Raw genomic sequence first — 25,806 nt, forward strand, 5'->3', positions numbered from 1 at the left:
GGAGCTTTGCAAGCTGGATTTGCTTAATACAGGTAACACCTGCTTGGGGCATCAGATGAGGCTTTGGAGAAACTGGAAGGTAATCTCGGCATCGCCTCCAGCTGGCCAATCCCAGCTTCAACCTCAGACAGAATGCCACACGAGTCCCAGGGAGATTATGAAATCCATCCATCTGGGTGTTTATATGACATCTGTTGCTGGAGCCCCTGGGTATTTTTGGAAAGAAACTGAAAGCAGCACATCCTGAGAACAGGTAGGACAGGCTGATTACCAACATCCCCGCTAGACATGGAAAGAGAGAGCAATACAAACACCCTCCTTACTCTCTGGCAGTGCAAAGAGAGAGAGCGCGCGAGACAGAGAGGAAGAGGATATTAAATGGATGGATTTTTAAGAAAGCAAACTCTATTCCCAGATTCAACACATTCCAGAATTCCTCAGGCACTGCTTGCCCTTGTTCCTGATCTTTTTCTTTATAGGCTAAAGAAGGTAGTCTTTTTAAAAGGTATTAGCTCTTAAAGGGGTTCAGTGTCTCTTCTCTAAGGAAGCTTCCTTCAAGTGTCCTACAGCAGGAATTAAGCAATTCATTCTAAAACTTCTGTCTATGAGGGCTATTTAAATTCAAAACCTTTCAGGACCAATTAGTCCCTGGGCTCTCCTTCCCCACAGTCCCTGCCCAAGCCAGCAAGGCTGCCCCACAAAACAGGTGAGCGGGCTTGGTGAACTTACTGCTAAAATGCTTGGGCTCCGCTGGAGTTTGTTGTAAGGGCTGTATTTCGGCTTCAATGGTTTCCCTGCAACTCGATCCTTATGCCTTCGGCTAGAAATGTGCTGAAAAAAGTTAGATGCATTAGCTGAAGCTAAAAGTGAATTTTATTCCATGTAAAATGTATTTCCTAGGTAGAGGCAGCTGGTTTCTCCATTCCCAGTTCTAGGGCCACAGTTCCAAGGTGGTGTGGGTAAAATCAGCGCACTAGAAATTAGGACACGCTCCTCACTCAATTGTCACGCCTCTCCGCCTTCCTTTCTCTGTAGCACTTATCTGACTTTGCCTGGTATTCCCACTCTGACTGAAGAGTCTATCAACCTACCCAGATTTTGGGTCCTTGGAAGACAGGCTGAACATCTCACTTATCTTCCAGAAGTTCTTGCTCTACTGTAAGCTCCAGATGACCACTGTGCTCATCTGTCTCTAACACTTAGCCTGCAACCTGACATATAGTAATAGTAGGTGCACAAATATTTGGTACTTTTTCTTCCACACAGCACCTGTATATTGTATATTGTATGCATCCTGTAAAGGTTAGTATATTTAACTGTGAGCACAGTGGAGAATCATTATATAGATTAGGAGATACGCAGTCAGGGGGAGACCCCAAACATCAGTGACTACCAATTTAAGATACATTACCTGTTTGAGCTGAATTTCTGAATTAACGTGAACATCACAGATTTCACAATGAAATGTCTTGTTCTGTAGTCCTGACCCCTTACTGCCATTCTGCATCTTTAATCTTGATCCAGGTCTAGGATAGGACTTAATTGGACCAGCCCCATTACGAGCTTCAACCATGGTCTTGTGTTTAGATCCTAACATAGAAAGAGACATATATTAAACAGCTATTTAAGAACTATGTAAAGCTCTTTGTTTTCTTATCCTTGAGAAGTTTATCTTCCAGCTGAATTTCCAAGTACTTTTTTTTTTTTTTTTGGTGAGGAAGACTAGCCCTGAGCTAACATCTGTTGCCAATCCTCCTCTTTTTGCTGAGGAAGATTTGTCCTGGGCTAACATCTGTGCCCATTTTCTTCTATTTTATGTGGGACACCTGCCACAGCATGGCTTGATAAGTAGTGTGTAGGTCCGTGCCTGGGATGTGAACCTGCGAACCTTGGGCCACGAAAGCAAAGTGAGCGAACTTAACCACTATGCCACCAGACCAGCCCCCTAGTACTTTTTTTTTTTGAAATGACCATAATGCTGATTATAAATTTAACACATTTTTATTGTAAAAAATGGGAAAACATGAGTATATAAAAAAGGAAGTATGGAAACTATAGAGAAGCATGAGGAAATACAGATTGCCTATATTTTCATCACCCAGAGATAACTACTGTTATCATTTTAGTGTATTTCTTTTCAGGTTCTTTTTTTGGTGTACTAAAAAAATAAATATTTTCAAAATTGGGATTATGCTAATTAAATATCCTGAAAATTTTATGTATCAAATCATATATGTATTTTCTTATAATTACATTTTAATGGCTGAGTAATATAGTTTATCATTTTGGGTTACTATGATTTATTCAACATTTCCCTACTGAGGGACTTTTACGTTGTTTCCATATTTTTCTCTTATAAGTGTGTTGCAGTGAACATTGTGCATAGATATTTGTCTTCATTTCTGTCACATCATCATAATGAGTTTGGGAAAGTATTAGATGCTTTTGAGAAAATAAAGAACAGAACAAGTTTTATCTCCAAGCTGCTTTTGTCTTGCTGTTCCCAAAGTCATTATATCAGACTTTTCTTAAAATCACTCCTTTGAATCAGAAAACTAGAGAAGACATTGAACAAACCTAATGTTTGAAGAAAGAAAAGAGATGGTATTCTGATGGGAAAAGTTGGGTTTTGTTATAAACATTATTTAAATTCAAATGATGGCTGCTAACCTGTGTTGTGCGCCTCCAGCTGTGACAGGGAGTTCACAGCCACTTTGCATAGTGAACAATAAAGTAATTTTTTGGCCTTTTCTTCTTCTGATTCAGAAATGGTACCAGGAGCTCCATTGCTCTTGGAGGGAGAAGTGGCTGTTCCAGGTGGCAGGGGTGTTGTGCCAGATTTGAGGAGAAATGGGCCACCTTCAGAGCTTGACGGCTGACTGGAAGTGTTGACTTTTAACTTCCCTTTATCTTCTAAGGGAGATACAGAGAGACAGTGTTAAAGGCTCATATATCATGTAAACACAGATGAACTGACATAAAGGAATTAAAAATAGAAATTTGATTGCTATATGTAATTTTTACTACAGCAAGGATTTTAGTTCATTGAACTTTATTGAAAAAGAACTCCATGCCATCAGCTTCCATGGCAGGTTAGCCCCAAATCATGATGACTTACGAAAAATGACTTTGTTCTCCCACCTGCAGCAGGTAACTTTCTATCTGATGTCCTTGAGTCGTAAATTACGCTCCAGGGAAGTCTTCAATATATAGGAAAACCAGCTACCTACCAATATGATTATAGAATATGAGGGTAACATGAAATCAGTCATGCAATGGTGGTTTCATTTGACTGCTCATGTTTTAATTATGACATGAATAAAATTCAATTTTTACGCCAAGTTAAAATTTTAACTTTGGGGTAGAGGGGAGGGAAGAAACATGGTTAATTTTGGTTGTGATTAGTTAAGTTTTTGCTGCTCTTTAAATGGCAATGCAATTTATCCAAAATACAAGATGCAAAGATTCCATTCATTATACTTATTAATTACTGCCAGTCTAAATCATAAGTTTTAAATAATGACATTAACCGTAAGCACAATATGAGGATTAGCCAAATCATTTACAGACACATCTTGGCATTTTGAACATGTAGCTATTAAATGCTTATAATCCCCAAAGCCCATGTGCAGGTTATAAGAGGGGTCAGAGTGACTTGAACAGAATCTAACACTTTCGGGTTCATTTGCTATTCAAGACAGGCTCTGTTCAGTGGCTCCTTTGGGAAAGAAACTGGAACTTCTTAAGCAATAGCAAAATCCATTACATGTTTAAGCCTAGTAGAGCTGGTGCTCTTAGAAAAAGTCTATAAATATGCTGATAAACTCTCATTAAGAGAGAAAGGGAATTAAAACTGAAAATTTTTATTTGTTAATTGTCCTAGCTAATTTGGAACTGTGTACCCTTGGCCTTGATGCCCAAGATGGAAGGAGCGACTAGCGGAACAGCAACCTGGTAGTGTGTGTCTGTTCTTCACATGGGGCAAACCAAAACTTTCACACACATCAAAAATTATGGGAGATCATATTCTTACTTAATTGATTTAGGGATCAGCAGCTGATTTCCATCCCTTTCTCTGCATTGGGGCCATCCAGGTCAAGATTAGACATAGCAGGGATTCTATAGATGAATTCCATGTCTGGGTGGTGTTTGAAATAAATGAACCCTTTTTATCCTTGGGTTCCACAATCTATATTCTTTTTCAGCAAGTTTATTAAAACTTCAGGAGGCCATGAAATATATGGAAAAGATCTTAGACTTTTGCCAAACTGACCTCAATAGTATAAGAGAAGGAAAGAAAATCATTCTTCTTAAATGGTCATAGTGAATAAATTAGATTGAAGCTTACTCTAGGCTTGGAACTCTCTCATCTATAAGGATTCCTCAGACTGAATTTGCAATCTTATAGAACTCACAAAGCAGCAAAATACTTCAGTAATCTTAACATTTGCTTCTATGAAATTACTCAGTTTCTTGTGATGGAAGTTAAGTTATTGCATAACAAAATCTTTCCTTGCTTCAAGCATTTCCTAAGATATTTCATATAAATTTGACCCAAGGAATCTGACCTATTTTAGTCATTTACTCACTCATTCTCTCTTATTCATATTGCTACTTTAACGTCCCTTATATTGACTTCCTTCATATAATCTTACATTTACATAGAACTTTACAATTACAAAGTGCTATCACTTACATTATCTTATTATCTCTCACAACAAATTTGTGAAATAGATAAGGTCGAAAGTGATTATTCTTTCTTAAAGATGAGAAAACTGAGGCTCATCAAAGCTAAACAATGTCCCACAGATTAGTAGGTAGCACAAATGAACATGATGTTTTCTCTGACTATTCACTGTGTAGTGTATTAATCTTCCTGCACAAAGGGAGGACTTCATATGGCATTAACATTAAAAAAGGCATACAATAGTCACCTGAAGATGTGAAAAAGCTGTTGCTTTGTTTTACAATTACAGTTTAGTTTTAAAGCATATTTGCCTTAAGTGAAAATATCTATCCTATTCAACAATCATCTGATTCGGGTTACACTGAGAAGATGGACAAAATTATCTTTTTCTCCATATCCCTATTTTTTTAAGAAAAATTAAACATGGGCCGGCCCTGTGGCTTGGTGGTTAAGTGCGCGCGCTGCAATGCTGGTGGCCCGGGTTCAGATCCCAGGTGCGCATCGAGGCACCACTTCTCCGTCCATCCTGAGGCCAAGTCCCACATACAGCAACTAGAAGGATGTGCAGCTATGACATACAACTATCTACTGGGGCTTTGGGGGGAAAAATAAAAAATAAATAAAATCTTTAAAAAAAAAAAATTAAACAGATTTTTCATATCTCCTTTTCATATCTCCTTTTCAAAAGAGGTCATTTATTAATTAACGAATGCATATTAACAATACGCTAATTGCTGACAATGTGCTAGACACTGAAGGGAATAGTAAATAAAGTAGGTATAGACTTTAAGAAAGTACAGTTTAGCAGGGGAAATGAGATAGTCATTCAGAGATCTCTAGTTTATGATAGAAACTGGTAAGAAGCATGAGAGCATAGAGCAGGAAATGCTTACTTTTGGCTAGGAAGAAACAGATATTTTTCATAAAGGAAGTGGCATTTTGGCTGGATTTTGAAGGTCAGATTTAGATAAGCATAGAATGGGGTGAAAAAGAGTAGGAAGTGAAGTGGAAACATGAGGAAATGCCTTGGTGTTAGAAAGCTTGGGGTTTACTCGATGACATCCGGTAGTTGAGCATAGATGATGGCAACAGATGTAGTGGGAGATATAATTATAAAGGTGGATTGAGTCAAAAGGCAGAGAATATCTTAAAACTATTAAAATAGATAATAACAGTAGCCATTTCCTTTTTAAAAAATATTAAGAGGTATGGTGTGTTTAACATTTACGTGATCTAACATTTAGATAAATTATGTTTTAGTTTTTATCCCCTTGAGAGGCCAGAGTCTTAATCTTTGAGAATATTAGGGATATAGTTTGACTTTGGAAATATTCAGGGAATTCTGCCATTGGATTAATACTAGCTAGTCAATAAGACAGATCCTAAAAGCAGGAAAGTCACTGACGCAGTAAGATATTTAAATTGTGGCATCCTTTCTGGATGTGTAAACTTATAAGCTTCAAAGCCTAATTTTATTATATCTCATTTTAATTGCTTGATATTTTCATCCAAATCCATGATATTATTTCTCTTTCATTACTGGCATTTTTAAAGCCTCCTTATTTTGTGTATTTGAAAGTTTAATTAATATACTGTTTACTTCTGTTTCTTTTAATAAAGATGCATGTCATCCGGAACTTCTGGTTAATACAAATTCCATTTTCAAGTATTCCCTCACCTAATGTTAATTAGCACGTCTTGTGCCTGTCTTAATTATTTCCTGATTACTCAAACACCTTTTTAAGGTTTTATCCTACAGGATTTTGAAGCATAATTTACTCAGAACTGCCCTTTGTAACAAATATCCATAATTTATGCATCCAAGTGAATTTAGTTCTTCAAAGTGGCCTCCTTGGGAGGTTCCACATTGATTCACTTATTTTCCAAAGCTCTAAACATTTTGAAAACCTCTCTTTTCGGAAGTGTTTTCATATCTAGTTGATAACATGTGAAGGAAATCAGTCTGTAATAAGTTGTCACCTTTATTTTTTACTCCAAAAACATTACTCAGATTAACCCACCCATTCGTCAAACTTAACACTATATTACTCAAACACAGCCTCAGAGGCCTAATACGCTAACACAGAAAATGAAAAGAACATGCCAGAAGATGAAAAGAACATACCATTTCAGAAGTTCTGAAAGCAGTTTTCAGAAACTAATCCTGTTGGTAAGTAGAAGAGCGGTCCATATATAGGTCTCACTTTTAAAAACAAAATAACATCCTACATCATAGTTCTTATATTTTGAAGTAGAACTTTGGAAGCTATAATGAAATTTTTATGATTCCAGTCGTAACGTTTACTCTTGAGTTTAATATTATTAATATAGTACGTTTTTCTAACCTAGGTTTCAATGGTTTAACAGATAAGTATTTTATACAATAAATTTATGCTCAATGTAGAAAATAAAGTCAGACAAAAATTTTTTAAAAATTAAAATCACCCATGAATCCATTATCTAAAATAAATGTTGGCAAAATTTTTCTGTAAATTACCAGATGGTACATAGATTAGGCTTTGCGGGCCATACTCTGTTGCAACTACTAAACTTTGCTGTTATAGCAGGAAAGCAGCCACCAGCCTGGTTGTGAGCCAATAAAACTTTATTACATAAATAGGCAGCAGGCTAGATTCAGCCTGCAGGTAGTAGTTTTCCAACCCTTGACCTAGAATGATTTTGTTTTGATATATATTACTCCAAACCATTTTTTATGCAGTAGTAAATATGAATAGACAGAAATATATTATTCTGTAACTAACATTTCTCACTTAGCAATAAATCAAGAATATCTTTCCATGTCAATTGGATCACGATTTATAACACCAAATGATATTTACGTGTATGGATGTACTCTTATTTATTCAATTTATCTTCTTTTGATATTTGGGTTATTTCTGGTTTGTGCTTTTACTAACGTTAAAAAGATACTGAATGGGACTTCTGTTGTTTCAGAATGAAGGGCACAACCCAAAACTGAAAGCAACTGTCAGAAGTATCTCAGCAATGTTTATCAATCATGTCTGTACTCCACGAAATTCAGCATCTTAGAGAAAGTCCCCAAGGAACCCCCAGACACATACCTGTAGAATTTATATGAGGGAGTAGAACTTACCCTGCTACCAACACCCTATTACCCACATCCCTGAATTATATAAGGATTGTAGGACTCACTGGTGTGAGCTTCCAGCCTGCTTGGGAGCTTCTGAATCCAGCCAAACAAGGAAAGCTAGAAGTGCATGTAAGAAGGGACACTGGTATTCCATTCTCCAGTCAGACAACTTCTGATCTTAATGATCTGCCCCTCATAACAGTTGAAGTAGGGGGAAGGAAGGTTAGAGACAGATGGGGCTGGACCAAGAAAGGGTCAGAAGTCCAAGAACCTGCAATCTCAGTTTGGCATGTCAAGGTTGAATGAATTTTCTCTGGGTCAGTAGGACATCTTGAAAGGTAGCCAGGCTTGAGCCGTGTTGTTAGCACCCAATACAAGAAGGTTGATCACCATGACCCTGGCAGCAAGAAGCTGAGGAATGGACCTCTGGTGGCGGGGGCTGAGGAAGGATTGGAAGAACCACATGAAGACCTTACATGTGGTCTCAAGAAGCTTTTGGACACCTGCTATGCAGAGGGCATCAAAGATTGTGTTAAGTACAAAAATATTTGCCTTTGTTTGCCCCCCTAAGTCCTTCTATCGCTAACAATTGGAAAGGGCAAAATCAGAAATGATATGTTGGGGAAGAAAAAGAGAGCAGACTATGCCCCTTCCCATGGTCCAACCTGGGCCAGGAGGAAGGAAGTGTTCAATTGGATAAGAGCCTAAAGTTTCAAATAAGACCAGACTTTCTGATATCTGACAATGTCTTTGAGGAATGAGAAAGGGAGATATAGGCAGTCATGTTTGTACTCCACTGAATTCATATACGTATTCAGTAAACCAGTTATATAAACAGCATTGTGTATAGACATCTCTGTATACTTGTCTGATAATTTCCTCAGGACCTAAAGTTTCCCTAAAGAGGAATTGCTGGGACAAAGAGCATGTACATTTTTGAGCTTTTAAGGCACATTGCCAAATTGTCCTCCCAACAGTTACACAAATTAGTACCCTTAGAGCTTTGTAAGCGATTGCTGGCTTCCCTCTACCTTTACCAGCCTAATCATCCATTGTTTTTGCCAATCTGACAGATGAAATACAGTATATTATTGTTAATTTGATCTGCATTTCTTTTAATATTAAAAGGGGTTGAATATCTTTTCATAAGATTAATGATGATTTTTATTTCAAAGTAATTTTAAAAAAATCTTAATTCTGAAAGGGAACAAAACTCTTGAACTAAATGCTTTTTGGGGAGTTAAAAAATTTTACACTTACTAAGAAGTAAACTTTACCATAATAACATGCTTCCTTTTATACAAAACTAGTAATGTTAAGTTGTTTGGAGTGTGGTTTTTAGAAGCTGATTTCAGAGGCTCGATTTAAGGAAATTTGCTTTTATGTAGAGCCAAAAAATTGGCCTAATAGCTGCTCCAGGCAGTTACATCTTACAGTGATAGTAAAAGTAACAATCATAATCACAATCAATAGCAGCCACTAATTGACTACTTACTACAGACCAAGCACTATGTTAAGAACTTACATTCATTATCTCATTTATTTTTCATACACTCTAGTGAGGTAGATACTGTTACTATGTGTACCTTTGAAATTTTTTTTATTGAGGTATAACTTACATGCTGTAAGATACATAAAATTTAATGAATTTATACATATGTATACATTTGTATAAACACAAGATATAAGATATTTAGAAAATATAAAATATTGCTATATAAGATATACAGAATGTTTCCACCACACTGGAAGGCTCCCTTGAACCCCCAATAAGTTGATGCTCCCTCTCCCCCCAAAGGTAACGACTGTTCTCATCTCTATCAACTTAGGTCAGTTTTGCTTATTTTTGAATTTCATATAAATAGAATCACACTATGTATTCTTTTGTTTCTGGCTTCTTTCACTCACCATTATGTCTATGAGATTCACCCATCTTGCTGCACATAGAAGAAATTTGCTTTTTCCTCATAGCTGGATAGTATTCCATTGTATGACTATGCCACAATTTATTTATTTTACTATTGATGAATATTTGGAATGTTTTCAGTTTTGGGCTATTTTGAATAATGCTACTATAGCCATTCTTATACACATTTTTGGCAGACATAAATACTCATTTATATTAAATATATAAAAATGGGAGTAAAATTGCTGGGCTTTAAGATCTATCTATCTATCTATCTATCTATCTATCTATCTATCTATCTATCTATCTATCTTTTAGTAGATCCTGAAGACAGTTTTCCAAAATGGTTGTACTGATTGATTTTCCTATCATCAATGTATGAGAATTCCAATTGTTCCACATCCTCTCTAACACATGGGGTCAGTATTATCAGTTCTTTTTGTTTTAGCCATCCTGGTGGAGGTATGGTGGTGTCTTATTGTGGTTTTAATTTATATTTCCCTAATGACTAATGATATTGAATACCTTTGCATATTTTTATTGGCCAATTGTATATCTTCTTTTATGAAGCGCTTGGTCAAATCTTTTGCTCATTTTCTTCAGCTGGATTCCCAGCTTTTTCTTATCAATTTATAGGAATTATTTATATTGCCCAAACAAGAGTCCTTTGTCAGATATATTTATTACAAAGCATCTTCCAGGTGGTAGCATGCTTTTTTCTCTCTCTAAATGTTGTCTTATGATAACTACAATTGTTTAAAAAGAAAAACAATCAATGACAATAGTCATTCAATTAATAAGTGGTAGAGCATGGATTCAGATACAGGCGTCTGAATCTTGAGCCAGTGCTTCTTCCTGCTCTCCTGCTTTGTGGGAGACTAGGCTAAGAATGCTCAATGTCAGTAATACCTTCTTGAAGGCCTGACACTGTTGAATAAAGGTAAGTGGATAGTAGTATCTTTGTATGTCTTAGTTAAATGATGCCATACAAAGCATAGGACGTTATAGGAAAAACTTCCTGAGAACCAGATAAGTAAGTGTTTTACTACAGTTTCTTCAAAGATTGCAACTTTGCATGTAACTTAGGAAAGCAAATGACAACAGCCTTTAAAAAGTCCATTTCAAGCAAAAGTTTACTTAAGTGTTGTTATCCCTGAGTTTTCACTACTTGGTTAATTTCTCAGCAAGATTAATGGACACCCAAAGAAGGTCTCTGATTCCCTATGTGAAGTAAAAATTTCCTTGCATTTTTGCTTTTGATAACATGTGTCATGATTTATCAAGTTGTACAAATTAAAATTACTAAGAGGTATCATTTTCTGCCTCTGAGAAATGGTAAAGATTTAAAAATTACAGTAAGAGGGGGAAGACAAGATATAGCACCCATATATCCTGCTTGGTGGGGGTGTAAAGTAGTATAATCATTCTAAAACATATATGCAGTTCATACCCTTTCACTAAGAAAGTCCTCTCTAGGAACATATCCTAAGGAAATAACCATCCATCCACCCATCCATCCATCCATCCAACAAATAATTATTGAGTATCTATTATGTGCTATACACTATTCTAGGCACTAAAGTTAGAGGTGAAAAAGACCAAATCTTTGATTCAACGGAATTAATTATCTAGTGGGGGAAACACACACATATATGCTTATTTATATAATATATATATTTATAAAGTATAAATATATATTAATATAAGCTATTTTATATATTTTGTTTTATATATTTTATATATTTATATGAGAATATGTAAAATTATATATAAAGTATATGTATGTATAATATATACATATATTTTTTATATATATGTATAATATATACATATATTTTTATATATATGTATAATATATAGATATATTTTTTATATATATATGTATTCTCTTAAAAATATATATTTTATATATATATATATTCTCTTAGTAATAAGTGTGCTAAGAAGAAAAATAAAGCAAGGCATGATAATAGAGTCAGTTCAAGCCTGTCTGAAGAGGGAATATATATATTTATTTATTTATTTATTTTTTTTGTGAGGAAGATCGGCCCTGAGCTAACATCTGCCAATCCTCCTCTTTTTTTGCTGAGGAAGACTGGCCCTGGGCTAACATCCATGCCCATCTTCCTCCACTTTATATGGGACGCCGCCACAGCATGGCTTGCCAAGCAGTGCGTCGGTGCGGCCCGGGATCCGAACTGGCGAACCCCGGACCAACGCAGCGGAGCACGCGCACTTAACCACTACGCCACCCAGCCGGCCCCTGAAGAGGGGATATTTGACAGACACTGAATGAAATAATAGGAATTCTCGGAAGAAGAGCATTCCAGGAAGAAAGAATAGCAAGGACAAAAACCTTGTAGTGAAACAAGATCAAGAAGGCGAGGGCAGAAGGGGTGAATGCAGGCTGTGAGGTGGAGGAGCTGATGAGGGGCCAGATCACGTACAGTCTGGTAGAGCATGAGAGAAATTTGGATGTTATCTAAGTGTGGATACTGAGTAGGGGAGAGAGGTGATCTGAGCCGTGTTTTCACAAGATCATTTGACTGCTATGTGGAGAATAGACTGTGAAAGGATAAACACGAGGAGATCAGTTGAGAGCCTCCTGTAGTTGTCCACGAGAGAGCTGATGGTTACTTGGGCCAGGATGGCAATAGAGAATTGAGGAGTACTTTCTGAATATATTTGTAGGTACAAATGACTAGACTATTGACTGATTAGATGTGAGATATCAGAGAAAGAGAGGAATCAAGGATCACTACTATGGTTTTGGCATGAATACTTGGTGAATGGTGGGTAGGGCCATTTACTGAGATTAGAGATAATGGTATTTAGGATGCTAGCCAAACTTCCTTGTCTCTCAGCCAGGAAAACTTGGCTATTCCTAGTTCCATCCCTGACCGATTAACCTCAAGCAAGTGACTTCAGTGATTGGAACCTTAATTGTACGTGTGCAAAATACTACCATTTTCTATTAAGCTTTAAGAACCAAGAAGATTGTAAAGGTGAGGCAAAGGCTTCAGGTGGAAGACATAATGAAATGTTAATAGTTCTGGGGCCTAAGCTCAAACAAGTCACAGTTAATGTTAATGAGATCAAGGTCATGGGATCTGTTCCATACTCAGAGGCTGTGGATATCTAAATCCGTGCCTTTTGTCACTGAGGACTGAAGAAAAAAGCGGACCAGTCTTGACGAGCAACTCACCACAACTGGACACCCTCAGCTCACACCCCATGCCCTAAAGCAATGATTTTAATTTGGGGCGGGGGGTGCAATATTATTCATCCATTTGCATATTATTTTTTATCATTATGATTTTAAAAGACTAAAATTTTAGAGTTTTAGTATGTATATTTTGCTTTAAATGAAAATGTAACAGGTTCTCTGCTTATTGTGTAGTCATTTACCATTTGTCAAAAAGAGTCTGAAAAACTAGGAGCCTTGCTCATTGATACCTACTAATGTCTTTCCAAGACAAGCCTTCCAGAATAGCAAAGGAGCCCCAAAACTTGAGAAAAGTGCTCAGGAAAGAAAGGCCACAATTTCAATAGAATCATACTTTGTGCTTTCTGAGGTCACTGAAGGATACTGCTTGTCACTTTTTACAATTAAATTTCCTTTTTATACTTAATATTGCACTAAAAGAACTAGGCAACAGACGCATGCAGTGAAAAGACTCCTGGTCATATTCTTTCCTGTGTTCACAAGCAGCTTGTCCAATATCTCATTATTATTCCAAAAAACAAAGCAACGCCCATATTACTGCTTAACACTCAATAAACCAAGTTAGCTCACTTTGATAAGGAATTCTGAAATCATTCTCTTCTGCTTTATCTTCCCACTTTCTGAATAATGAGAAATGAATGGGTGTCAGTCAGAGTACCTAATTCCTTACCGGTTGTGCAGCCTTGTGAGAAATGAAGCTGAAAGGCCCATGGGGCTCTGCAGCAGATGAAACAACACTGCAAAGCTGTATGTATGCCCATTGGTGTGCTGCAGAAGACTTCTTAAGCCTTTGCCTCATGTGTCCCCTTCTTATCTACACACAAGTGATAGAAACCACCAACTGATGACAGATATTTTAAAGTTTAAATTAGAATTCCATTAAGATTTTTTAAATTTTTTTTGTGAAGACGATCAGCCCTGAGCTAACATCCATGCTAATCCTCCTCTTTTTGCTCAGGAAGACCGGCCCCGAGCTAACATCCATTGCCAATCCTCCTCCTTTTTTTCCCCAAAGCCCCAGTAGATAGTTGTATGTCATAGTTGCACATCCTTCTAGTTGCTGTATGTGGGACGTGGCCTCAGCATGGCTGGAGAAGCGGTCCGTTGGTGTGCGACCGGGATCCGAACCCGGGCCGCCAGCAGCGGAGCGTGCGCAGTTAACCGCTAAGCCACGGGGCTGGCCCTCCATTAAGATTCAAGTTAATGGATTTGGGGAAAAAAAAAAAAAGCAGCAGTACACAAGCTGCAAGATGAACAAGCCAATTTGGCACCTTGGAGTTCTTTGCAAAACAAAATGTAGCAAGAGGTGATGCTTAAGATGATGCTCGAGCATCATCACTGTATCGGTGGATGCACAAAAGAGAGGGTGTTCATTTGTAGTCGAATAGGACTGCACCTGTCTAAAGGAGCGGGTTTAAGACCAACATTGCAGATATCAGTCAGATACAACAGTCAGTTTGCGTCCCTTTATTTATTAGAAAGATGATGTGCAGAAAGATCTTGGAAAATTTAGGAATAATTTGAATGCACTATTTAAAAGATTTTTTTTTGAAAGCAGAGTTGTCTTCGCAATGCAATAAACACATACACTTATTTTAAAATTCTGTAATCTTATAGATTAGATTTTCTTAAACCAGGAACGTATATACTGAAAAGTTATATACCTGAAGAACAGGTCAATAAATCAGACAAACAAATGAGAAAAAAGTGATTCTATAAGGGGAATATACACAGCCAGTCAGCTTCCCCATGGAAGCTTTATCCTTAAGTTCCCTGCCAATACTGCAATTCTCTCATTAGCCAATGTCTGCTCTCCTATTGCTTAGAGAAATGGGGAAGCTGGATGAGTTTACCCCTGATGTTCCAATTTCTTCCGTCTGCACCTATTTTCTTGACATCGCTGAGGAAAAGGTATACGGTTCCACCTAGACTCTCTAGCCTGTAAATCCCTTCTCTCTTTGCTATAGCTTCGACTGCTTTCTTTCCATTGGGTTCTTTCTTTCTGTTTACAAAATGCTGAAACTTCCATGTTCCAAAGTCATTTCCTGACTTGGTTTGCTCCTAGAGCTTTCCACCTACCTTCTCTATGGTGCTGAACTTGAAGTGGTCGTGTGAAGTGGCTCTTTCCACTTCCTCTCTTCCTGTCCATCCTTACCCTCCTGCAAAAGCCAATGGTCTCTCTTCAGTATTCTCTTGCACTGGGCACAAGTTCCTTCTAGAAATGACTCTCCCATTGATGTCCACAACACTGTCCTTGCCTGGTCCTCCTTCAGCCTCTACAACAGCTCTTTCTAGGCCCCCTTCACCAGCTCCCATTCTTCTGCCTGACCCTAAGTGTTGGCATTCCTCAAAGTCACACTCTTGTCCTCTTCTTGGGCATTATATGATCTAATTTAGTCCAATGACTTCCTCTGCCTCACTGACATAGATTCCTAAATCCACAGGTGAAATGTCTGCCTCCCCACAGGTTCCAGACCCTTTTTTCCCTAATAGTCTATGGGATATCTATTTCTAGATGTTTCATGGGTATTTCAAACTCAACATGCCTGGTACTGAATGGATGAGCTGCTCCACATAAGGGCCCTTCCAAGTAGTCCCCATATCAAGTAATGACATTACCAGTTGAATGTTAGAACTGCCAGTAATGATTCTTGAATTCTCCCTTTTCTTATCTTCTACATTTAATGAATGACTCAAGTTTATTGATACTATCTTCTAAATATCTCTTCCATCAGCTTTATTCACCATTCTATCCAGCAGACATTTATTCCACATCTGCTATGTGCCACGGCCTCATTTTAGGCCCTCATCTATTCTCTCTGGATTACCATAAAACTTCTTTACAGATCTTGCTACTTTGAGTCTCTGAGCCCACCTCCTGTCTCCTTCTCTCTCTATGTGCTCATAGTCCTTTTCATATAATTATATTCTGATCTTACAGTAACTATAATAATTTTTTTGCACTTAAAGTTATTACCAGGAAAGAGAGAATCTTGAGTTCTGGAACAATGTCTTAATTTACCTTTGTGCCCCATGTACAGAAAACCGTAGGTGGGCAATAAATTCATTGAAATAACAAATGTTCAATTCAGTGCAGTGCTTTCTAGTCTCACAAATAAAAATACAAGAAAAATTCACTGTTAATAGCTGAATCAGGGCCGGCCCTGTGGCTTGGTGGTTAAGTGCGCGCGCTGCAATGCTGGCGGCCCGGGTTCGGATCCCGGGTGCGCATCGAGGCACCACTTCTCCGTCCATCCTGAGGCCGAGTCCCACATGCCGCAACTAGAAGGATGTGCAGCTATGACATAGAACTATCTGCTGGGGCTTTGGGGGGAAAAAATAAAATAAATAAAATCTTTAAAAAAAAAAAATAGCTGAATCATAACTAGTGAAATAAATATAGAAAGAACAGACAAATACATTTCAGCTGTTGATTATGTAAAATACGTTTATCATTGTAGCCAGAGATATATATGAGCAATAAATATTTAATGTCATTAGAGGTTGAAACAATGCTCTTAAGAATGAATCTCCTTGAGATGTATTAGGACAGTCATAACAACAAACACATTCCTTTGTGCCAAGTCCAATATTTTGATGTTTGATAAAATGAACAAATCTGTGGATTTCATTATCTCCTTTATTAGGAATCCTACACAAACTTACATATAAACAATAAGCATATACCTCTGCCAAAAAATCTAAAGCACAAGTGAAAACAAAATGTCACCAAAGTATAGCCAGTCCTTTTTGCAGTTAAACTGCTGTCCTGTTCTCTGGCAAGGTTTCTCATGGAACTATAGGTGTTCTGGTTGGAGATTCATCAGAGGCTTGTAGCCCAAAGACCCATCTTGGCAATGTTGTAAGCAGTCAGTAACAAACTATATCATACTATATTCATCTGCGTTATCAACAATTACATGGTTGATATATTTATGCAATAATACTCTTTAAGAAATTCCAAACACTTATGTCTGTGGCATTATTTAATTTTCCCCACCCTTTTGGGTAATAGATGTCCATCACTGAAGGTGTCATTATGCAGGCTTTGTGTCTTAAGTGATGATACCACTTATGACCAACCCAAACCCCAAGGCACATAATCTTTTCACCAGGTGGCCCGAGACTGACCCAGTACACCGGGAGTCCTTTAGTCACCCGTTTAGGTTTCCTCCAACTGGATGCCTCATTTTGACTTAATGTAATTCCAAGTGTTCCCAAGAGTTACCCAGCATAGTATAGTATAGGCTAGTTTATCTCACAACACCCACTCATTAGCTGACTTGCTTTATTAGTCATAGGGCTTCTTGTTGGAAAATGTCAGATCTCAAGGCCCCTCTTAAGGGTGAACTGCTGGCCCACCTTTGGAAACTGAAAGATCTCTATCTGGCTTATGCTATTTTGCAGATGTGGAAAACAAAACACAGTACCTAACTGACAAGCCTAGAAATGTCAAGTAGTCAAGGACAGACATAGAAATTAAAGCTAGTTTTTGAAATTCTCAGAGCATGAATATATCACACACTGTGCCAATCTGATGCTGGCGGGCCCTTCACATCCAGTGCCACATTAGCATGCCTCCAGCTAAATTCCAGAAGCCCTGTCTCTTCAAGAGTAGTTGATCACTGCGAAGCTTGCTAATTCCTAATTAACTGTGTTTATGTCTAATTTTCATATCTTGGCCTTTACACTAATCCTGGAAGCAGGAAAAATTCTCTATAAATTAAAATGACTCTTCACTGAATTAGAATCTGGTATGTCCTTACCTTAAAAAAACAAAAAAGCTTATTTGTTTTAAGTAATTTAGGATCCATGAAAGTCAGCTGACTAATTTCAAAAGTTCAAAACAGTTCCTGTACTGTCATTTTCTGCCAGGCTACTGGAATCCTTTGACAGGATATCCTGCTCTTTCCATTTGAAAGCCTATGTCAGTCGGGTTCTGGCCATTGGGCTACACCCTATAGTGATTTCCTGGTCCAAAGACATGACAGTCATTGCCCTCCCTGTCTGAGCACCACATGACAACTGCCTGTTCCTTGTGCCACTTTGTTGGGGAGCAGAAGCTGCCAGTCTCGCACTCAGATAAAACTGTGGCATCTCCAAATACCACCATGTTGAAAGCTGGCAGCCTACACTCTGTATCAAGCAGCTGGCACTGAGATTCGTGAACTTGCCACTTTTCTAAGCGAGCACAAAAGAGAGCTTGTTTGCTAGAGTTTGAATCTAATGAACAGCTTTTTCCAATTTTGTGTAGTTTTACAGCCATTTGACTTGTACAATAGAGAAATCATATTTCAACTTTTTCAGATTGAAAAATTGCCCCTTCTTCAATTTGTCACCAAGAGATGTGAAACAGTTATTTCTGAGGCAGCTTTATTATGGAAAATAGAATAAGTAACTCATGTCACTCAAATCAAGTCCCTCAGGGAGTAGGTCCAGTAACGATTCAAAAGCCAGGAATAAAATTAAAAACTAATTTTCTAGGCAGAATGAGGAGCAGGTTCTTTTTCTTCTAAATGAATGGCCCTTTACAGAGGAAACATAGATTCACAAAGTACAAGGAAAACATTTGAAGTCTGTTCCTCCCGCCTCCTTCTTTTCTAGATGCAGAGTTTAGGGTTAATGATGCTCCAGGCAGGGTGAGGTGCACACTGACAATGGAAAGGTCAGCCTGAGAGGTATTGAGGAAACTGAGTCTTTCTTATTCTAAAAAATGTATCTTTATTTAATAGAGAAAATTAAAAAAAAATTACTGTCAGCAAACAAGCTTATTGCCTCAGGCTGCTCCAGGGAGACAGGTATGGACTCGCACTCTTTATAGACCTAACTGGGTACTGCCTGCCCTAAGAAGACTGTGCAAACATTCAGGGGCTGGACTTCCCAGCTCTAAGAAAGCTACCAATCCTTTAAAAATATATTGCTAAAAGCCAATCATACTTTTACATTTCAAATCTAGCATTTGTGCCAAAATTCAATCTGCTGCTTTATTACAAAGTTGTCAAAGCCAGCTTTATATTTAAGACCTATAGGTTGCAGGAGAAAGTTTGTTGACCACAGAAAGTCTCCTTTACAAAGTGATATTAATTCAAGAAGCCTGGACCTCCAAAGGAGTTTGTCTGGGGTTTCTCATCATGCTAGGTCCCTTAGGAATGTTGCGACATGGGGACTTATGACTGTGACCATAAGAGAATTGAGCAAAGAAGAGATATGACATTGCAATACAGACTGTGACCCTCCCAACTATAATACAAAACAAGTGGCTAAGAGTTTCTTTCCCATCCTACCTGTACCCTGAGATATATAAACCCTATCAAGTCATTAGAAGAAGTTATTATGCAAATAACATAGCATGTGGAGAACAGAGGAAAAAAGAAAAAAGCAACGATAATACTATCAAAAGAAACAAGAGTTTTTAATCTGGGGTCTGTGGACTTCCAAGGGGCCCATAAGTTCACAGGATCCATGAACTTGGATGGAAAAAAAATGTATCTTCATTTTCATTTATCTCTACTCGAAATTTAGCATTTCCTTAAATTATAAATGAAGGCAGCAAACTACAGCAGTTTTAGCAGTATCTGTAACTTTGTTACCAATAGAAATCAAATATTTTCATCAGACATTATAGTTTTCATAGAAAACTTGAAATATCATTTATGCTCATTACCACTTCAAAATGATGGTAGATATTAGACCTGTTGCTAGATCTTGTTTAATGCATTATTGCTATATCACTACATCACAACAAAAAATTGACAACTGTATTTCAATATGATTGGTTTTCTTTGTAAAACTATAAATTTCATTTTATGATTTAGAAACATTATTCTGAGAACAGGCTTCACTAGTCATCCACTGGAATCCATGGTACAAATAAGGGTTAAGAATCTGTGTGTTTATGCCCATCACTTCATTCTGCCTTCATTTTTGTCCTTAGCCACCACTTCAACTACTTTCTTACCAACACCCTAAATTCCCTTGCTTGTCCCCAAGTGTATTTTCATTGCTTAAGTTATTTAAACAGGGCAGTCTTTCACATCTCAAGTCTGTGGAGTACGTACTGGTTCCTCTGATGAGAATCCTCTTCCCCTTCACCCCCAAACCAGGGCCCCTGTTTGTCTGGCTAACTTCTCACTCATCAGGCATAGAGAGCTTAACCCATGCCTAGGCCTTCCCTTCCTTCCCAGACTAGGTCAGCATCCTTTTCTTTTCACTCATCAAGCTTGTCATCACTTGTTCAGTATCATCCCTTCCAGACATATTCTCACGAGGACAAGGCCCAAGTCTTCCTGTTTCACTGTCATCTACCCAGTGTCTAGCATGACGCTGGGTATTCAGTGGTGGCTCAATAAATATATGCAAATACAATGCATGAATAGACCATTTTGTAACTCTTGATTTAATGTATTTTGTAACTTTTTGATTTAATGTATTACATGCATTTTTCATGTTGCTCTTTTATTTACTTTAAAGCTGCATTATATTTTATTGGGTATAAATACTTTATCTAAATAATTTCCCTAGTACTGATTGTCTTGTTTCCAGTTTTCATTAATACAAATAATGCTATGATGGGCATCTTCATACATAACATTTGATTTTTCTTGCTTTGTATTTAGGATTATTTCCTTGGTATAAATTACAGGAAGAATTAACTGGTCTAATGGAATGAACATTTTTATGGTTCTTGATTTATTCTATGACATTGCTTTCCAAAAGGGTTCTCTCAATATAAAATGCCATTAGTAATACAAACAGAACATCTGCTAATGACTTGCAAAGTACTTTCAAAAAAAGTACTTTCAAAGTACTTACTGGATAATATTCATTATGTCTTATTGATTAGTCAAAGGATTGGGTAAAATTTTGGTGGAAAAGAATAAAGTAAGTAACTTTTGCTAAACTCAAAATGCAATATGCTAGTTAATTTCCACATTGAGTTAAAAGATTTTATTTGTTATTAGAGAACTAAGAACAAAGATATTGTGCTAGGGAAGACATTATTTTAATGTAGATATGGCCAATATGCTAGTTAATAGGCAAAAATCATCATAACATTCTGACAGAAGTTCAAATATTTGAAAGCAAGGAATAAAATAATCTCTATTGTGACAAGAAATTCTAGTATTTATGTCATTTCATATTTGAAAGAAAACAAAGCACGTATTTTCTAGAGGCTAAGTAATTAATAGCAAACAAGAAATACCAAAAAATTGTACACTAAGAAAATTTTTTTTGCAAGAAGCTAGAAATAAAATATATGGGCTGACAGGTTTTTCCTTATTTACTGACATAAATGCCAGCAGGGACTTGTCAGGCAGGGGCGTCTTTCTCAGTCTGATTACACCCTCCTCCCTACTCATTTGATCTCAGTAGCCAACCTGGCTCCAGACAACTGCTTCTCCATATGTAGCACCCAATTTTCTCCCTCAACAAACAGATGGGTTATCCCTTCTTTTGATACTGTAGCTGTGCATAGAGCAGACTGTTGACCTATGAGGTGGGGCATCCACCTTATTGAATAAGAAAGAAAAGAGCTAATCAGTGTCTTCTTACTCTGATTGTATTCTAGGGAGGGCACCAGAGCTTCCCCCATTAAATTCTACTCAATGATATTAATTTAATATATGCTAACATATGACTACCATGTAGAGGATGAAGTACCAGGAGTTGCAGAGGACATGATGGATGAGATACATTAACCAGTGGGAGAATGAGTAGAATGACATTTCCTCCATTACACAAAAATGGAGGAAGACCAAGAAAGTACTTCCATCTTTAAATGTCCCACTGGGAGAGTCAGGCTCATCAAACCTTAATGTCCTGGAATGAAAACACAAGTGCAAATAATTACTACGAGGGAACAAAGCACATAAACAGGAATCTAAGTGCAGGTCACTGTTCCATGGCAGTATGGCATGAAGTGATTGTAGAGTCAAGATAAGGATAGGGTCTGGAAGTTTCTTTGAACAAAAGATTGCTTTTTATGGCTATCATTTATTGAGTGTCTGTTAGGTGATAGGCACTGATCAAGGCATATTTATTAGTTCCTTAATCCTGACAACAACCCTGGGAGGTAGCTATTAGCCCTCCCATTTTATAGATGGGGAAATAGGTCAGTGAACATGACTTGGTCAAGGTTATACGGTCAGCGTGAGGTAGGGCTAATCTGTTTGACTTCAAGCTCATGCTCTTTTTACTATGTTATACATGCAAAGTAGGTAAATGGCACTCAAGAATCATACCTTGGTTAATATATCCTTATTAAAAGCCACTAAAAACTTGATTTTTTTTTAAAAAACCAGTTGTAAAATAGGGTGGGGAAAGAAAGAACACATCTTTCTGAGATGTCAGACTTCTAGAAGTGTCACCTAGTGAAAAATAATCTCAAAAGCCTTCAAAAAGCATGTGCAGTAAAGTCCATGAACCTTCATCCAAAGGTAGCATTTCATGGTAGCAAATTTTGGGGACTGCCCAGGTGAGAATATGACCTTGAAACTACTTTCTATCTGAATGACTCTGAGCTATTATTTCCCCTTTTTAGGTCTCACATTCTAGTATTCATCAGAGGATTGTTATAATCATTAAATAAGATGATAGTATATATAAAATGTTTAGCACATTAGTACCAGGCACATAATGATCATTCAAACATTAATTATTATTAATACTACTGTTAAAATTATTTTTTGCATATAAGTGTAATAAACTTGGATCTGGTATTTAAGAATGTACTATATTAGGTGCAGCATAATGGAAGATGGTGACGGCTGACCACCACCAGGGGCGGCTGTCACCTTTCACTGACAGCAGCAGGAAGGGATAGCTGAAACAAGACACCACATGAGGACCAAAAGCAAAAAACCAAAAAACTGTAAGAACATCAATAATAGGCATTTTTTATCATGCTTTACATTTTGCAAAGCTCTTTCACAATCATTTCATTTGATCCATACAGCACTGTTGTGATGTAGAGAGGGCATTATTCCCACTGTACAGATGAGAAAAGAGAGGCTCAGAGAATTTGATGCCTTCTTTGGAGTCATAGCTAGTCAAAAGAGCAAAGAGTATCACAGTCTATAGATGTGCTGTCCAATATAGTAGCCATGTGTGGCTACTTAAATAAAATTAAATACGCAGTTCCTCAGTAGCACAGCCACATTTCAAGTGCTGACTAGCTGTATGTGGCTTCTGGCACTCATGTTGGACAACACAGATTATAGACCATTTTCATCACCACAGAGTATTTCTTTGGATAGTGCTGGTCTAGAGAAATGAGAGAGCCAAACTGTTACTGCATAATACTATGCCCAGAGTCCAGAATAGTGAACCTGATTATCAAGAAAGAAGTCAGGAAAGAGAAAATACTTTAGAAATGTTTCTATGAAAAACACTTGAAACTTTATACTCTGAACCTAAATTTGTGTGGCACCAGACTGAGCATCATCAGAATTGGGCCCAGAAGCCCCCAAAGTGCCTAGTACCAGTGCCCTGCACAGAGAATCTTCAAATATTTATTGAGTAGTTCCATTTGATCATCCGCTCATTTTAGAAAAATATGTCACCGTAAGAAAATTCTTTCTGAAGCAAATAAGTGGCATATCATAAAAATGTAAGTAATAACCTTTGTTAAAATCTCAGGGGCATTTATGGTCGGGTATTTACAAACTTATTCAACGTACATACAAAGTCCTTTTATATTCCAATATCTTTTCAATGCAGAAGGTTGTAAATAAATGTGATCAAAAGAGACAAATGCCAGTTAAAATAAACATGTCTGAAGACAAGAAAAGTTTTTAATAGTGATATAAGCCTTAACAAGGGGATAGCCAAGGTTTTGCTTTTTGAAATGGTTTATTACATATCCCCAGTAAATCATAAGTTAACAGATCCTCAGTAAATCATAAATCAATCTCAACTTTGGTTGTGTTTCTTAGAGCAACACTAGGAAATACCTTTCAGGTGTGGAGAACCTAACAGTAAATACCCAGTATTATTTTGAAGCAATATAAAATGCTCAAAAGTTTCAGAAGTCAGTTTCCAAGGATGACAAACACTTAACTACCTAACAATCTTCAGCCTCGCCTGGCAGGGTGCTGTTGTCAAATTCAAGGTGCATGGGCAAAGATGGAGGCAGTTGAATTTTTTAAATTGACTTTGAAAGTCTTAATGATATATGTACCTTTCATGAAAATATGAGCCTTAGTATAATGGTCTCTTTAGACAGATGGGACTCAATTTATGTTCTACATGATTGTAGCCCAGAATTTTAGGCTTAAGATGTTTGTCATAAATACAGTTAATCTATTATTTTATGAGGGACACTAAATCCAGGGCCTCCTGGATTTGGATAGATGAATGCCAAATTTATAATAGTGCTTGTCTATAAACGACAGATGCTGCTAAAGCAGAAAACTATCATTTTCTTCTACTCAACAGCACAAGGTCCTGTTGCTAGAGACAGAAAGGGGGGAAGAGGCAGTTATGAGGACCTTGTTGGCTAATTGATGGAGTCCTGCAGCAGTCAGAGGAAATGAGAAGTTGTCATTCGGAAAACTTGGCCCCACTTGTAACAACACATAAAAATTGTGAAACACACAGGGGAACCTATAAAAATGAGGAGGCGAGGATCTCCAATTGTATCCTTAGCAGAAAAACTCTTCTACAAAATTGAAAATACCCTTTCATAAGGTGACAGGGTGACCATAAAAAGCTGAACTGCAGCCTTTCCAGGCAAATCATACTGATCTACTAGTTAATTGCTCTGGATTCACACTCGAGCAATTGACACCATGCAAAAGCACAACCCACTGAAAACTAAAATGAGCCGTTTTGAGGTATCCTATCTTCTTTCCTTTCTTCTGTCTTTTCTGACACTGTCATCTCCTGGTCTCCATGGTGTGGTCATGGGTATAGGATAAACAAAACCATCTCCCTGTCCCCAGTGGAAACTTTCTAGATGGACTGATTCAAAAGGCTACTGAAAACATAGTGTTCAGGACAACCCAACTGGACCCTGTAGGAGGCAGTTCAAGGCTTCTGCCATACTGGCGATACCCTTCCCAGTGTTGACCTCTATCTCAGTGAGTATATTTGTCTCTAGACACATAAAGTCTACAATCGTCAAACTGGAGCACTGAGCAAATTTGTAATTTACCTGAAATGAGTGTTTTCATTCAAACTTGCCCTTGAAGAGATCTGTAACTTCTAAAGCTTTGTTATATTACAGTTAAATGCTAAGGACAACACACTGCATAGGAACTAAGGATTATCAATAAAACAAAGCCTTAATGGCACTTTCACTGCCATAGCTCCTACTAAAAAATATCAACAGTCACCAAGCAATTTAAAAGTAATATATGGTCCTACTACTAATTCTTAAAAAAGTAGTTTAGTGGTTTCTGACTTTGCCCATTGGGATACTTATATTTATTCCTCCAATCAGAGAAGTTTAGAAGTAATGGGAATAATGGAATATGCATGGAACAAGAAGCCCTGAGTTCCTGCTCTGATGCTACTGGGATATGAGTTGTGCAACTTCACGCAAGTCATTTAAGCTTTCCAAGACCCAGGTTCTTCGTTGTTACCATATTTTTGGGAGCAGCTTGAAGGTGGTGACTATATATTATTTTTCTTCGTAGCCCTAGTATCCAACACAGTGAAAAAAAACCAACACTAGCTTGGAAACTCTTTGAAGGCAAGAAAATGTCTTCCTGTTCATTGTTGCACCCTAGTATCTGGCAAAATATACAGTAATACTATACTATTTAGTATAGATAATAAATATTTGTTGAGTTAAGAAGTGGATGTAAAGTTTGTTGCATGAATGAATGAAAGATGGATACTAATTTCAGCCCTACCTGTCACAGGGTTGTTGA

At 37.4% G+C, this 25,806-nt stretch overlaps 1 protein-coding gene across 3 annotated transcripts in view; it reads right to left on the reverse strand.

Annotated features, from left to right (window-relative positions):
* The window catches only part of ZNF385B (zinc finger protein 385B), a 195,679-nt gene that overhangs the window by 2,165 nt on the left and 167,708 nt on the right, over window positions 1–25,806 (reverse strand). For all 3 annotated transcript variants that reach the window (XM_014784660.2, XM_014784661.2, XM_087435447.1), the window contains 3 exons: window positions 2,671–2,913; window positions 1,412–1,590; window positions 730–831 (listed from right to left, as the gene is read on the reverse strand). In XM_014784660.2, the coding sequence (XP_014640146.1) occupies window positions 730–831; window positions 1,412–1,590; window positions 2,671–2,913 (524 nt within the window). The remainder of the gene's footprint in view (window positions 1–729; window positions 832–1,411; window positions 1,591–2,670; window positions 2,914–25,806) is intronic.

This window comes from Ceratotherium simum, chromosome 9 (genome assembly GCF_057802395.1).
Source record: "Ceratotherium simum simum isolate JZ-2026a chromosome 9, ASM5780239v1, whole genome shotgun sequence".
In the NCBI taxonomy this organism is placed as follows: domain Eukaryota; kingdom Metazoa; phylum Chordata; class Mammalia; order Perissodactyla; family Rhinocerotidae; genus Ceratotherium; species Ceratotherium simum.